This window comes from Rhinoraja longicauda, chromosome 9, assembly GCF_053455715.1.
Source record: "Rhinoraja longicauda isolate Sanriku21f chromosome 9, sRhiLon1.1, whole genome shotgun sequence".
In the NCBI taxonomy this organism is placed as follows: domain Eukaryota; kingdom Metazoa; phylum Chordata; class Chondrichthyes; order Rajiformes; family Arhynchobatidae; genus Rhinoraja; species Rhinoraja longicauda.
In genome coordinates this window covers 16,208,372-16,222,162 of record NC_135961.1, presented here as the reverse complement: position 1 = coordinate 16,222,162, position 13,791 = coordinate 16,208,372, and the positions used below count along the sequence as shown (strand labels likewise).

At 42.4% G+C, this 13,791-nt stretch overlaps 1 protein-coding gene across 16 annotated transcripts in view; it reads left to right on the top strand.

Moving 5' to 3' along the window:
• Positions 1-13,791, top strand: part of LOC144596502 (girdin-like) — a 129,685-nt gene that overhangs the window by 94,854 nt on the left and 21,040 nt on the right. For all 16 annotated transcript variants that reach the window (XM_078404866.1, XM_078404861.1, XM_078404859.1 and 13 more), the window contains one exon: positions 13,248-13,322. In XM_078404866.1, coding sequence (XP_078260992.1) covers positions 13,248-13,322 — 75 coding nt within the window. The remainder of the gene's footprint in view (positions 1-13,247; positions 13,323-13,791) is intronic.

Below are 13,791 nucleotides of genomic sequence, written 5' to 3'. Positions count from 1 at the left end.
TGCCATTGCTGTTCCACCGTCTTACCTGCTAGGGTCTCCTTCCAGTCAAATCTGGCCAGCTCCTGCCTCATGCGTCTATAATCCCCTTTGCTATACTATAATACTGACACTTCCATTTTTCCTTCTCTCTCTCAATTTGTAGATTAAAACTTACCATATTATGATCACTGCCTCCTAATGGCTCTTTTACCTTGAGTTCCCTTATCAAATCAAGCCTCAGTGGTGGGACCCCAGTTATCTACAATATATTTTAACGATTTAGACAAAGGAATTAAATTTAACATCTCCATGAAGCTGCAGGGTGACTTGGATAGGTTGGGTGAGTGGGCAGATGCATGGCAGATGCAGTATAATGTGGATAAATGTGATCTTATCCACTTTGGTGGCAAGAACAAGAAGGCAGATTATTAGCTGAATGGTGTCAGATTAGGAAAAGGGTAGGTGCAACAAGACCTGGGTGTCCTTGTACATCAGTCAATGAAAGTAAGCATGCAGGTACAGCAGGCAGTGAAGAAAGCAAATGGCATTTTGGTCTTCATAGCGAGAGGATTTGAGTATTGGAGGAAGGAGGTCCTACTGCAGTTGCACAGAACCTTGGTGAGACCACACCTGGATTATTGTGTGCAGTTTTGGTCTCCTAGTTTGAGGAAGGACACTCTTGCTATTGAGGGAGTGCAGTGCAGGTTAATTCCTGGGATGGCGGGACTGACATATGATGAAAGAATGGATCGACTGGGCTTATATTTACTGGAATTTAGAAGGGTGAGGGGATCTTATAGAAACATATTAAATTCTTAAGGGATTGGACAGGCTAGATGCAGGAAAAATGTTCCCGGTGTTGAGGGAGTCCAGAACCATGGGTCACAGTTTAAGAATAAGCCATTTAGGACTGAGATGAGGAAACCTTTTTCACCCAAAGAGTTGTGAATCTGTGGAATTTTCTGCCACAGAAGGTAGTGGAAGCCAATTCTCTGGATGTTTTCAAGAGAGAGATGGATATAGCTCATAGCTATCAAGGGATATGGGGGGAAAGCGGGAACAGGGTACTGATTCTGGATGATCAGCCATGATCATATTGAATAGCGGTGGCTGGCTCAATGGGTCAAATGGCCTACTCCTGCACCTATTTTCTATGTTTCTAACATCTATACTCAAGACCACTGACTGATGAAGGCCAATGTACCGAAAGCCTTCATGACCACCCTATATACTACTGTTAGATCCCTCTGCACCATAATATCCCCAGGACCCTACTATTCCCTGTGAAGGTCACTTGTGCAGTTGATTGAGATCCTGCTGCAATTTATGATAACCATCTTCACTGTCTACGCTATCACCTACTTTAGTGTCATCTGCAAACTTGCCTTTTACATTCTCAACCAAATCATTGATATAAATCGCAAATAGCCATGAACCCAATCACAATCCCTGAAGCAAATCACTAGTCACAGGCCTCCAGTTCAATAAGCAATCTCCCACCATCATCCACTGATTCCTTCCATGAAGCCAAATCTCTATCCAGTCAGCTAGTGCTCCCTGGACCCCATGCAATCTAACCTTCCACAGCAGCTGACAAAGTGGAACCTTATCAAAGGCCTTGTCCATACAGACAACGTCTACAGCTATGCCTCTGTCCATATTTTTTGCTATTTCTTCAAAAATAACAATCAGATTCTTAAGACATGATCTCTAAAGTACATGCTATCCCTAATCAGCCCCTGTTTATCCAAATGCATATAGAAATATAGAAAATCGGTGCAGGAGGAGACCATTTTGGCCCTTCGAGCCAGCACCGCCATTTATTGTGATCATGGCTGATCATCTACAATCAGTAACCTGTGCCTGCCTATTTTCTCTATTTTCCTGTGCCTCCCTATTTTCCTTGATTCCATTAGCCCCTAGTGCTCTATCTAACTCTTTTAAATTCATCCAGTGAATTGGCCTCCACTGCCTTCTGTGGCACAGAATTTCACAACTGTCTGGATGAAAAAGTTACTTCTCACCACAGTTTAAAATGGCCTCCCCTTTATTCTTAGACTGTGTCCCCTGGTTCTGGACTCCCCCAACATTGGGAACATTTTCCTGCATCTAGCTTGTCTAGTTCTTTTATAATTTTATACGTCTCTATAAGATCCCCTCTCATCCTTCTAAACTCCAGTGAATACAAGCCTAGTCTTTCCAATCCTTCCTTATATGAAAGTCCCTCCATTCCAGGGATTAACCTCGTGAACCTACGCTGCACTGCCTCAATAGCAAGGACGTCCTTCCTCAAATTAGGAGACCAAAACTGCACACAATACTCCAGATGTGGTCTCACCAGGGCCCTATACAACTGCAGGACTTCTTTGCTCCTGTACTCAAATCCTCTCGTTATGAAGGCCAACATGCCATTAGCTTTCTTCACTGCCTGCTGTACCTGCACGCTTACTTTCAGTGACTGGTGTACAAGGACACCAAGGTTGCACTTCCCCTTTACCTAATCTGACACCATTGAGATAATAATCTGCCTCCTTATTTTTGCCGCCATAGTGGAAAACCTCACATTTATCAACATTATACTGCATCTGCCCACTCACTCAACCTGTCCAAGTCACCGTGCAACCTCCTAATATCCTCTTCGCGGTTCACACTGCCACCCAGCTTTGTGCCATCCACGAACTTGCTAGTGTTACTCCTAATTCAACCATACAAATCATTAATATATATTGTAAATAGTTGCGGCCCCAGCACCGAGCCTTGCGGCACTCCACTCTCCACTACCTGACATTCTGAAAAGGACTGATTTATTCCTACTCTTTGCCAACCAATTCTCTATCCATGTCAATACCCTACCCCCAATACCATGTGCTCTAATTTTGCTCACCAACTTCTCGTGTGGTACCTTCTCAAAGGCCGTCTGAAAGTCTAGATACACTACATCCACCGGCTCTCCTTCATCCATTTTACTTGTCACATCTTCAAAAAATTCCAGAAGATTAGTCAAGCAGGATTTCCCCTTCATAAATCCATGGACTGTTGTAATTTGCTGTTGAAGACCACTGGAGCAAGTATGTCTTCAATGAAATTAGGTATGTGCATTTTTAAATGAAACTCTTTTCATAACTTCGTCATACATTTTGTGTAAGGAAAAAGCAAACTAGAGAAAACAAAACAAAACAATTTATTTTTGTGTTGTAAAAAGTATTTCTGTTCATAGAAACATAGAAAATAGGTGCAGGAGGAGGCCATTCGGCCGTTCGAGCCAGCACCGCCATTCATTGTGATCATGGCTGATCATCCCCAATCAATAACCCGTGCCTGCCTTCTCCCCATATCTCTTGATTCCACTAGCCCCTAGAGCTCTATCTAACTATCTCTTAAATCCATCCAGTGATTTGGCTTCCACTGCCCTCTGTGGCAGAGAATTCCACAAATTCACAACTCTCTGGGTGAAAAAGTTTTTTCTCACCTCAGTTTTAAATGGCCTCCCCATTATTTCTAAGACTGTGACCCCTGGTTCCGTTCAATAACCTTTCTATAAATAGCAGAATATACTCGTGATAGGCCTACATTGTACATGTCGTCCAAGAACTACAGACTGTTGGAAATAATAATCGTTTTTCACACATGAATGGAGCGCAAAGCCTACACACATTTGGCGTGCATACGTTTTTTGCTGAAAAGTTGCATTACGCGCCATATTATGAATTTTGATGTAAAATTCTGAATTTTGGACATCAAAATCCTGAATTTGTAAAATCAAATGTTGGGAGGTTTGTGTCATATATCTTATGCCTCAGATTACTCTAGTAACTTACCTACCACAGATTTTAGGCTCACTAATAACTTACCTACACAGATTTTTGGCCCTTCTTAAATAGAGGCACAACATTAGCCACCCTCCAGTCTTCCGGCACCTCACCAGTATCTAATGATGATTCACATATCTCAGCCAGGGCTCCTTCAATTACTTCTCCAGCTTCCCGCAGTGTCCTTGGATACATCTGAACAGGCCCGGGTGATTGATCTTACCTTCATACACCTTAGGACGTCTAGCACCTCTTGGATTGTAATACAGACTGTCCTTAAGATATCTCCATTAACTGTCCCAAGTCCCCCAATTTCCACGGTAACACAGAGAAATACTCATTGAGGACCTTGCCTATCTCCTGCAGCCTGCAAATATCCTACTCCAATCAATTTTAGCAAATTGCTGTTTAATACCTTTAAAGGGGACTTTCCCCAATTCAAAAATTTAACTTGTGGGCCCGTCCTGTACCTATCCATAGCTCACCTAAAGCTGATAGAACTGTGGTTGCTTGTTCAAAATGTTTGCCTACTGATATTTTAGTCACTTGGCCGTCCCAATTTCCAAATAGTAGGTTGAGCTTTGCCCTCTGCCTTGTTGTGGCCTCTACATAGTGCCCAAGGAAACTTTCCTGAACACATTTGATAATTCCCCTCTGTCCAAGCACTTGGCACTATTATAGTTCCTGTCTGTATTGGGTAAATTAAAATCTCCTATTATGATAATCCCGTTAGTCTTGCAGCTGTCTACAATCTCCCAGCATATTTGTTCTTCTAATTCCCGATGATTTTTTAATGGAGGGGGGGGGGGATAATCCCAAACCCAGACCAAATGTTCAATCAAAATTCTCTTTATCGACCTTTCCCCCCCCCCCCCCCCCCCCCCAATCCTATCTCTGTGTATCCCAACTGTCTCTGTCCACAACAACTCCCTATCTCTCAACGTGTCCACCCCATCTCCCGCTCTCTCTTGATATCCTTCGCCTTTGTTCGTCTATCCATCCCAATTAACTCTTTGTCTTCTAACCCCTCTTTCCACCTTTCCCCCTCTTAGAATGAAAAACAATAATTGGGTTTGGGATAAGAACACAAGATAATAAGACCATTAATAGAACACCTCACCTCTGAAACCTTCCCCACTTTTACATATGAATATGGCTGATCTGTCCCAGTGCTAACTCCTCTTCTGTGCCAATTCCGCATCATCCTCAGCTCCCCGCTTTTCAAAGATTTGTCTATCTTCTATTTAAATACCTCTGAAATCTCCCCTTCAATAGACAATAGGTGCAGGAGGAGGCCATTCGCCCTTCGAGCCAGCACCGTCATTCAATGTGATCATGGCTGATCATTCTCAATCAGTACCCCGTTCCTGCCTTCTCCCCATACCCCCTGACTCCGCTATCCTTAAGAGCTCTATCTAGCTCTCTCTTGAATGCATTCAGCGAATTGGCCTCCACTGCCTTCTGAGGCAGAGAATTCCACAGATTCACAACTCTCTGACTGAAAAAGTTTTTCCTCATCTCAGTTCTAAATGGCCTACCCCTTATTCTTAAACTGTGGCCCCTTGTTCTGGACTCCCCCAACATTGGGAACATGTTTCCTGCCTCTAACGTGTCCAACCCCTTAATAATCTTATACGTTTCGATAAGATCTCCTCTCATCCTTCTAAATTCCAGTGTATACAAGCCTAGTCGCTCTAGTCTTTCAACATACCCTGTCGGAGTAAGAATTAGAGATCTGCCACCCTCTGCAAGTAGAAATTTCGACATATCTCTCCTTTAGATAACGATCCCCTTTTCTTCCGTGCCCCATCGTTTGTGAAACTTCTACCTGCCGTGCCCCCCCACCCCCTTATTTTAAGATTATTATGTTTCAACAAGATTACCTTTTATTCTTTTCAACCACAAAGAATATACATCCAACTATGAATAGGAACACTTTATTGTCACATGTGACTAGGCACAGTGAGATTCTTTGCTTGCATACACAATGTATTCAAATAGCAGCCACCTACAGCGCTGACAAAGTTACAAAGCACGTCAGCTCCCCCTTTCGTCGTCGTCGTCCCCCCCCCAACAGTTCCCCCACGCTGGGTCCCCATTGTTCTTTGTTCTCCCCCCCCCCCATTGTCCATTGTTCCCCTCAAACCCTCCCACGTCCCTCATGGCGGCCTCCCCACGGCGGGTCCTCCATTGGTCTTTCCCCTGGTCACAGGTTATCCATTGTTCTTCACCCCCCCCTCACGATGGTCCTCCACGTTCTCGTCGACCATTGGTCAACTCGCGAAGCATCACTGCCGCCGGGAGAGTTCACCACCGCCAAGGCCCCATCGTTGTGAGGCTTCACTGCTGCCACCGCTGAGGCCTCACCGCTGTTGACGTCCCACTTCACGCCTCTGTGGTGTCAACCCGGGCTCCAGCAGCGGGCTCCATCGGCCGCTTCACCCGACCCGGGCTTCTACCCACGAGGCCCCAGCCGGGGACCCAACCCGGGCTTCTACACGTCGATCCGGGAGGCATCAAGACCGCGGCGCCTCGATAACAGCATGGACGAGTTGGGCTAAAGGGCCTGTTTATGTGACATAGGATGTCACTATTTTAAATGTTTATGATAGCACAACCCTCTCAACACAGAAATTTGCTGATTGACTTTCTTCTGGACTGCCTCCAATTAGCGTATACTTTCTTCAATAAAGATACCAAAACCTAACTACTCCAAGAGTGGCCTTGCCATTGCTTTGTACAATTTTAACAATACATTCATTTTTAAACTCTAGTCCACTACAATAAGGGACCCATGTAGCATTTGCTCTCTTAATTATTTGCTGTTTCTGCTAATTACTTGGGTCCCATTTGGTGCCACATAATCACCTAACTAACTAATAATGAGTAGCATGATATCTTAGTAACTAATGATATCCCTGTCTGACACACTACCTTGCTGTGCCTCACAGCTAGGATTGATGCCATGCATCTAACTGCTGCTGCTGCTCTCCTCTGAACAGTCATCCCCACCAACAGTATTCCAAAGGGTATACTTGTAAAGAGTGGAGTCGTACACACGTCAGAAATGCAACACACATTTATTAAAGTCCACTTACAGCATTGATCTGCAAGACGTCACAGCGACTAACAGCCACTCCAACTGCCCTACGTAAGCAAGCTCTTGGTAATATATATTGCATATTAGGCGGAGCAACTACTAACAAGCGCTACCATTGGTTAGTAGGAAATAACCAATCTACATCTTTCCTTGTAGAAACAAATTAAGCATATATACGTGGAAACATGGTGGCTAAACACTATAGTAGCCAAAACGTTAATATCGCATATGGGGAAAATAGATGGTTACACAAAATCGCCGTATCTAATGGGTGGCCTGCTGACCCGACCGGCACATGTGCGGTACGAATCCGCATCTCCTCCCTTCACGGGTGAAGTGAATGGGGAGGGGTCCGGGGGTGTGACCGGTGACGTGCCGGCACTGGAGACCCGTCGGGTGGAGGTGGTGAAGTAGTCGAGTTGGGCGCCAAACAATTGCTAGGAAGAATCATGTGCCATGAGAAGCCGCACATTAATGCAGTGCAAAGGAATTAGGTATTCTTGTTTTTGAAACATTAGTAATTAGCTGGTGTGTTGCCTCGCTGGTGCCAGTGTCCAGAAGGATAGAAAAGCTTAATAATGGGCCAAACGTTGGCAAATAGGACCAGCTTAGATGGGGCATCTTGGGCAGCATGGATGAGTTGGGCTGAAGGGCCTGTTTATGTGACATAAGACTCCATCTTGGAGCAGCTGCAGAACAATCTCAAAGGAGAGGGTGAGCAGCCAAAGGCTGCTGCATATTGTCACAAATGGCACAGGCAGGAAAAGTGATGGGATTCTGCAGCATGAATACAGGAAGTTAGGCAAAACGTTAAAGAAGCAAATCGGGAGGGTAATAAGGGAGCATGAGATTGCTCTGACAGATAAGATTAAGGAGAATTCAAAATTATTTTATCCATGTTGAGGGAAATGGGTTAACTGGAGGGAAATGCGTTAACTGAGAGAAAAGCTCATCTCAGAAACCAAAGCGCTCATCTATGCATGAAGAAGCAGGTGATGGGCAAGGTCCATAATGAATATTTCTCCTCTGTTTTTACGGCAGAGACATGAAGACCTGTGAACTTGAGAAAGCTAATGGAGATATCTTGAGAATAGCCTGTATTACAGTTGATGAGGTGCTGAACGTCTTAAGACGTATGAAGGAAAATAAATCTCCATGGCCTGATCAGATATTCCCAAGAACACGATAGGAAGATAGAGAAGAAATTGTAGGAGTCCTGGCTGAGATAAGTGAATTGTCATTGCAAAGAAAAACTTGTTAACCAGGAAGCCGAACATCTGTGGTAGGAAAGGAGGGATAAGGAGAGGATACTGAGAGATTTGATATACATTCATTTGGAAAGACAGGGGTTGATTAAGGATAGTCAGCATGGTTTCATGTCTCGCAAATTTGATTGAGTTTTTAGAAGAAGTAATCAAGGTTATTTGATCGAAAGATACAGCATAGAAATGATCCACACTGACCATCAATATCCTGTTCACACTAGTTCTGTGTGAAACCATTTTCACATCTCCTTGTAGACTAGAGTCAATTTATAGAGGCCCATTAACCTACAAACCCCCTCATCTTTGAGAAGAAACCAGAGGAAACCCACGCAGTCACAGAACCTGCAAACTCTACATAAGATTGAAGAATGTAGGACCATAGACATAGTCTATAAGGACTTCAGCAAGACATTTAATAAAGTCCTGTGTGGTAGGTTTTAGATCGCATGGGATTCAAGGAGAACTAGCTAACTGGATACAGGATTGGCTTCGTGGTAAGAAGTAGAGGGTGATGGTGGAAGGTTGTTTTTCAGACTGGAGGCCTGTGACGAGTGGTGTGCTTCAATGATTAGTACTGGGCCCATTGCTGTTTGTCATGAGTGATATAGATGAGTAAATAGTGATTTTGGTATGATTAGTAAGTTTCCAGATGACCCAAGCAATGCAAGACAGATTTGATGACATAGGATGTGATGAGGCTCACATGGAGCATAAAGAGCTAAATAATTCCTTGTGTTGAATTGCCTGTTTTTTTAAAAAAAATCTGTAGAATGTATTCTTTAAAATTAGGTAGATCTTTGTGGCAGTTTTTTTTCCCCAAGCTAGAGGAATATAAATTCGCATTGTCGGTTATCTTACAATATCACCCGAAATGTAATAAGCTCTGGTTTCCTTGTACAGTTTGTTTTTAAAGAATATTTATAACACCAGATGCCAGTGATACAATCCAGATTTGCAAGTGGATAGAACTGGGAAGAGCATTGGTTTCCAGAGTACCGAAGCTGAGGGTTACAAAATAATTCTTGGATGAAAAGGATATTTATTTCAGTTCAGTCATCCAGAACGACCCTAAATTCTCATGTATATTACGCATTTGTTTCTGATATTTAATGATCTTGAGCAAAACAAAGGCTTATTTTCTGCACCAATAATTACCATATCACCCGATCACCTGAACACCAACAACAGATGAAACAGACTTATCGGTTTCTTCATCAATATAAAGGATGCTATTCAACTGTACTCGTGTGCACTGTTTCTTTCCCAACTGTTGCCATGCTTACTCAGCTTATCCAAGAGTCGAGCATCCTGCTCATTGACCTTCCCTATAAGGACAGAAAAATAAAACAAATCGCATTTGGCATCTTGTTCTTTGCTCTTCCTTTCCTGCACTAACCACAAATCCTTCAGTTCTCTTAATATCTAAAAATCTATCCATCTCTTTCTTCAATCTACTCAGTGACTGAACCTCCACAACATTCCCAAGATGCTCTACCCTCGGGGTGAAGAACTTTCTCCTTGTGTTGTCCTGAATGGTTGACTGCAGATTTTAAGACTTGTTTCTGGAAGTTTTAACTAGAAGGAAACATCAACTCCACATCTACCTTATCAAGCTTTGTAAGAATTTTGTATATAATAAAGCAGTCACCAGAGCTTTTTATGTTAGAAGCAAGATATTGTCACTTTTCAATTCAAATATTCTTGCTATAATGACAAATGTGCCATTTGCCTTCCTATTTGCAAGTTGTATCTGCATTTTAACTTTTAGTTATATGTATAAGTTCTCTGACGACTCTGCCATCGTCGGCCTCATCACGGGCGACGAGGACAGGGCATACAGAGAACTGATCAAGGAGTTTGTGGACTGGTGCCAGCGGAACTGCCTCCGAATCAACGCGGGAAAAACCAGGGAGATGGTGGTAGATTTCCGCAGGCGCAGCCAGGTCCCCCCGACACCAGTGAACATCCAGGGAATGGACATCGAGAGGGTGGATTCTTATAAGTACCTGGGTGTCTACCTCAACAATAAACTGGACTGGACTGAAAACACCGATGCGCTATACAGAAAGGGCCAGAGCAGACTTTATCTGCTAAGGAGACTCAGGTCCTTTGGAGTGCAGGGGGCACTCCAAAGGACCTTCTACAACACGGTGGTTGCATCGGCCATTTTCTATGGAGTAGTCTACTGGAGCAACAGCTTCTCAGCGGCGGAAGGGAAGAGACTCGACAAGCTGGTCAGGAAGGCCAGTTCTGTCCTGGGTTGCCCCCTCGACTCAGTGCAGGTGGTGGGAGAGAGGATGATGATGGCAAAGCTAACATCGCTGCTGGACAACGACTCCCACCCCATGCAGGACACTGTCACTGCACTGAGTAGCTCCTTCAGTGACAGACTCCTTCACCCCAAGTGCGTGAAGGGGAGATATAGGAGGTCCTTCCCGCTGCTGTGAGACTGCACAACCAGCACTGCTCCCAGCAGACAAGTCAACAATAACAGCTAAGAACACACAGAAAACTGATGACAATTTATGTATTTTTTATTTATAATGAATGATCTCTTGCTTTCTTTCTATCCACTTTGCTGCTGTAACACTGTAAATTTCCCTGGTGTGGAACGAATAAAGGAATATATTATTTATTATTATTATAAGATACTTCGATTCCTCCAGATACATGCATCTTTCAATTTCTCACCCTCAAGAAATCCTCTTATTCATTCAAAGTGTGTCATTATTATCATTAATAAGACCACTTATTTTTCTCCTTACAAGAGAAGACAGCAAACCGCAGCAGAGTAGAGATGGATACTCAACCGGCAGTTGCAGATGGAATGGTGATCGAGATCAGTGCAGTTTTAGTCTGCTTACCTATCAGTGATGCATTTAAATATCAGTCTGCAACAGGGCATACAACATTTATTCATGTCGACAATGCCAGCACAAATCAAGTACGATGTGTAAAACTTTCTGTGCAGTTTCATTTTATACCTTTTAATTCCTTGAGAAGCCTTCAAGTGCCCTTCAAGAGGTAGAACAAGGCATTCCTCTGGAGGTCATTGCCTTTGAGTGTGCACAATTATGGGACTCATTCGGAATATATTTCAGCTCAGATAATGACGATTTAATTGGTACCTATAATGCAGACTGGTCACTTTCTAACTTGCATATCACGGTTGGGTAAGAATAGGTGGAGAGAGAGTCGTCTGTTCTGTCCAGTTGATTGCATGTGCTTTGTCTCATAGATACTTGCTGATTTTACATTTCTGACTTCCTTTGCAAATTTGTGGACTTGTTTGAATTTTAGACTGATTAAAAAAAAATCCCTCTCAATTCTATTGTAATTTGATCATAAAGAGGAACAAAGAGAATAAGCTGAATATTGACAATACTAGTTAACATATTGCTAGGATTTAATTTTATGGGCTGGAAGAAAGGGCAAATGGTTCAATTGTAAAACAATTACTGTGAACAGCATTTCAATAAACTCATTGTGACACTGGTATCTTTTGATGGAAATACACCATTTGTGAATGAGATGCATTGATCATGTTTTGAAGGGACAGTGTATCTATTCAATGCTGTGTATAATTAAAGCGATGCAGCCATTTCAGAAATTTATTTGCAATATAGACAGTAACAAGTTATTATTTTCTTCACTAAAAATTACCCCAAGGGTGATGAATCAATCAGAGAATCGATATCAGGTGCACACGTAAAGGATAGTGACCCAATGATCTTTGCAAAGATTGAAAAGCTTTTATTGTTTAAAAAAATTAAGATAGTTAAGATTAATTTAATTTTATAATTTGAAAATGCAGCTTCATAACCTAGGCTACCAGTCCGTATTATAAGTAATAGGTGATTGAAAAATGTAATTAAGTAGGAAAACAAACACAAAGTGGGTGTTATTGTAGATAATGAAGGTGGTTGTCAAAAATTGCAGCGGGATTTTGATTGGTTGGGCAGGTTGGCTGAGGAATGGTTGATGGAATTTAATACGGAGAAATGTGAGGTGTTGCATTTTGGGAGCACTAACATGGGTGGGATCTACATAGTGAACAGTAGGGCCCTGGGGAGTGTTATAGAGCAGAGGAATCTAGGAGAGTACAGGTACATAGTTTGTTGAAAGTGGCATCACAGGTAGATGGGGTGATTAAAAAGGCTTTTGGCACATTGGCCTTTATCAGTGAGAGTATTTAGAGAAGTTGGGAGATCATGTCGCAATTGTATAAGACGTTGGTGAGGCCACATTTAGAATATTGTGTTCAGTTTTGGGCACCATGTTATAGGAAAGATGTTGTGAAGCTGGAAAGAGCATAGAGAAGATTTACAAGGATGTTGCCAGAATTCGGGGCCCTGAGCTATAGGGAGAAGTTGAGCAGGCTAAGACACTATTCCTTGGAGCACAGGAGGATGAGGGGTGATGTTATAGAGGTGCACAAAATCATGAGAGGTATAGATTGGGGTAGACACACAGTCTTGCCCCAGAGTAGGAGTGTTGAGGACCAGAGGACATAGGTTTAAGGTGAGGGGGGGGAGATTTAATCAGAACCCTGAGGGGTAACCTTTTCGCACAAAGTGTGATGGGTGTGTGGAACGAGCTGCCGGAGGAGGTTGTTGAGGCAGGTACTATCGCAACATTTAAGAAACATTTAGACAGATGCAAGGTTTAGGGGGATCTGAGAAAGACTTTTCAACAGAGATGTTTGGAATCTGGAGCACACATTCTGAGCAGGTGGTCAAAGTACATACTCTTGCAACTTTTATGAAGTATCTAGGTGAGCACTGCGATTGCCAAGGCATAGTCAATTCTGGACCAAGTGTTGGTGAATGAAATTAGTCCTAATGGATGATTGATAGTCCACATGGACATGGTGGCACGAAGGGCCTGTTTCTATGCTGTTTGATTCTGATATTTTTATTCTTTTGAAGAAACAATGTGATCTATTCCCTCTTCACGTGCTCTTAATTTGGCAGGTCACTTTCTGCCTACCATAACAAATTATAAAGATGAAATCTGCTTTTAAGTTTTTTAAATAGTGTTTATTTTTAATAATGATTACATTTTATTCCAATAAAAAAATAATCTAATTCCCAGGTGTTGCTTCCAATGAAGATTTATTATCCGATGAACCAAATCTTAACAATTCCTGCACTGGATCAAGAAGTAGAGGTAAATATTATTTATGATGTGCCAAAATTAACGGCATGGTGATAAGTGTATGTCTTGCTTACATTTGAAATAAATATACTGAAAATGTTTTCATGTAAGTTCTGCAGCTCTGTGGCTATTTTGTTGTTTTTATAATAGCATCATTGTTCCTGCCTGCTACATTGTTTTGTTAATCATGTATTCTGTTCATCTTTCTGCTGAATGAAACTAATCAATGTCCATTGAGATTCCACACATTTGAAATAGATGCTAGCCGTGGCAAAATATGAAATCAAGGAAATATAGATCATAAAATATCTGATACGCCACTTATTTTCTCCCTCATCCTAACCTATTACAAACATTAGCACCTTTTGTCTTTTGAACACATCTCATCCCTCACTCCCAGAAACAATACCAAGATCTGTCAAATTTCATATGACAGCAATAAATTACTTTTGAACCTTGAGGTTACAGGTAGAGCTACATC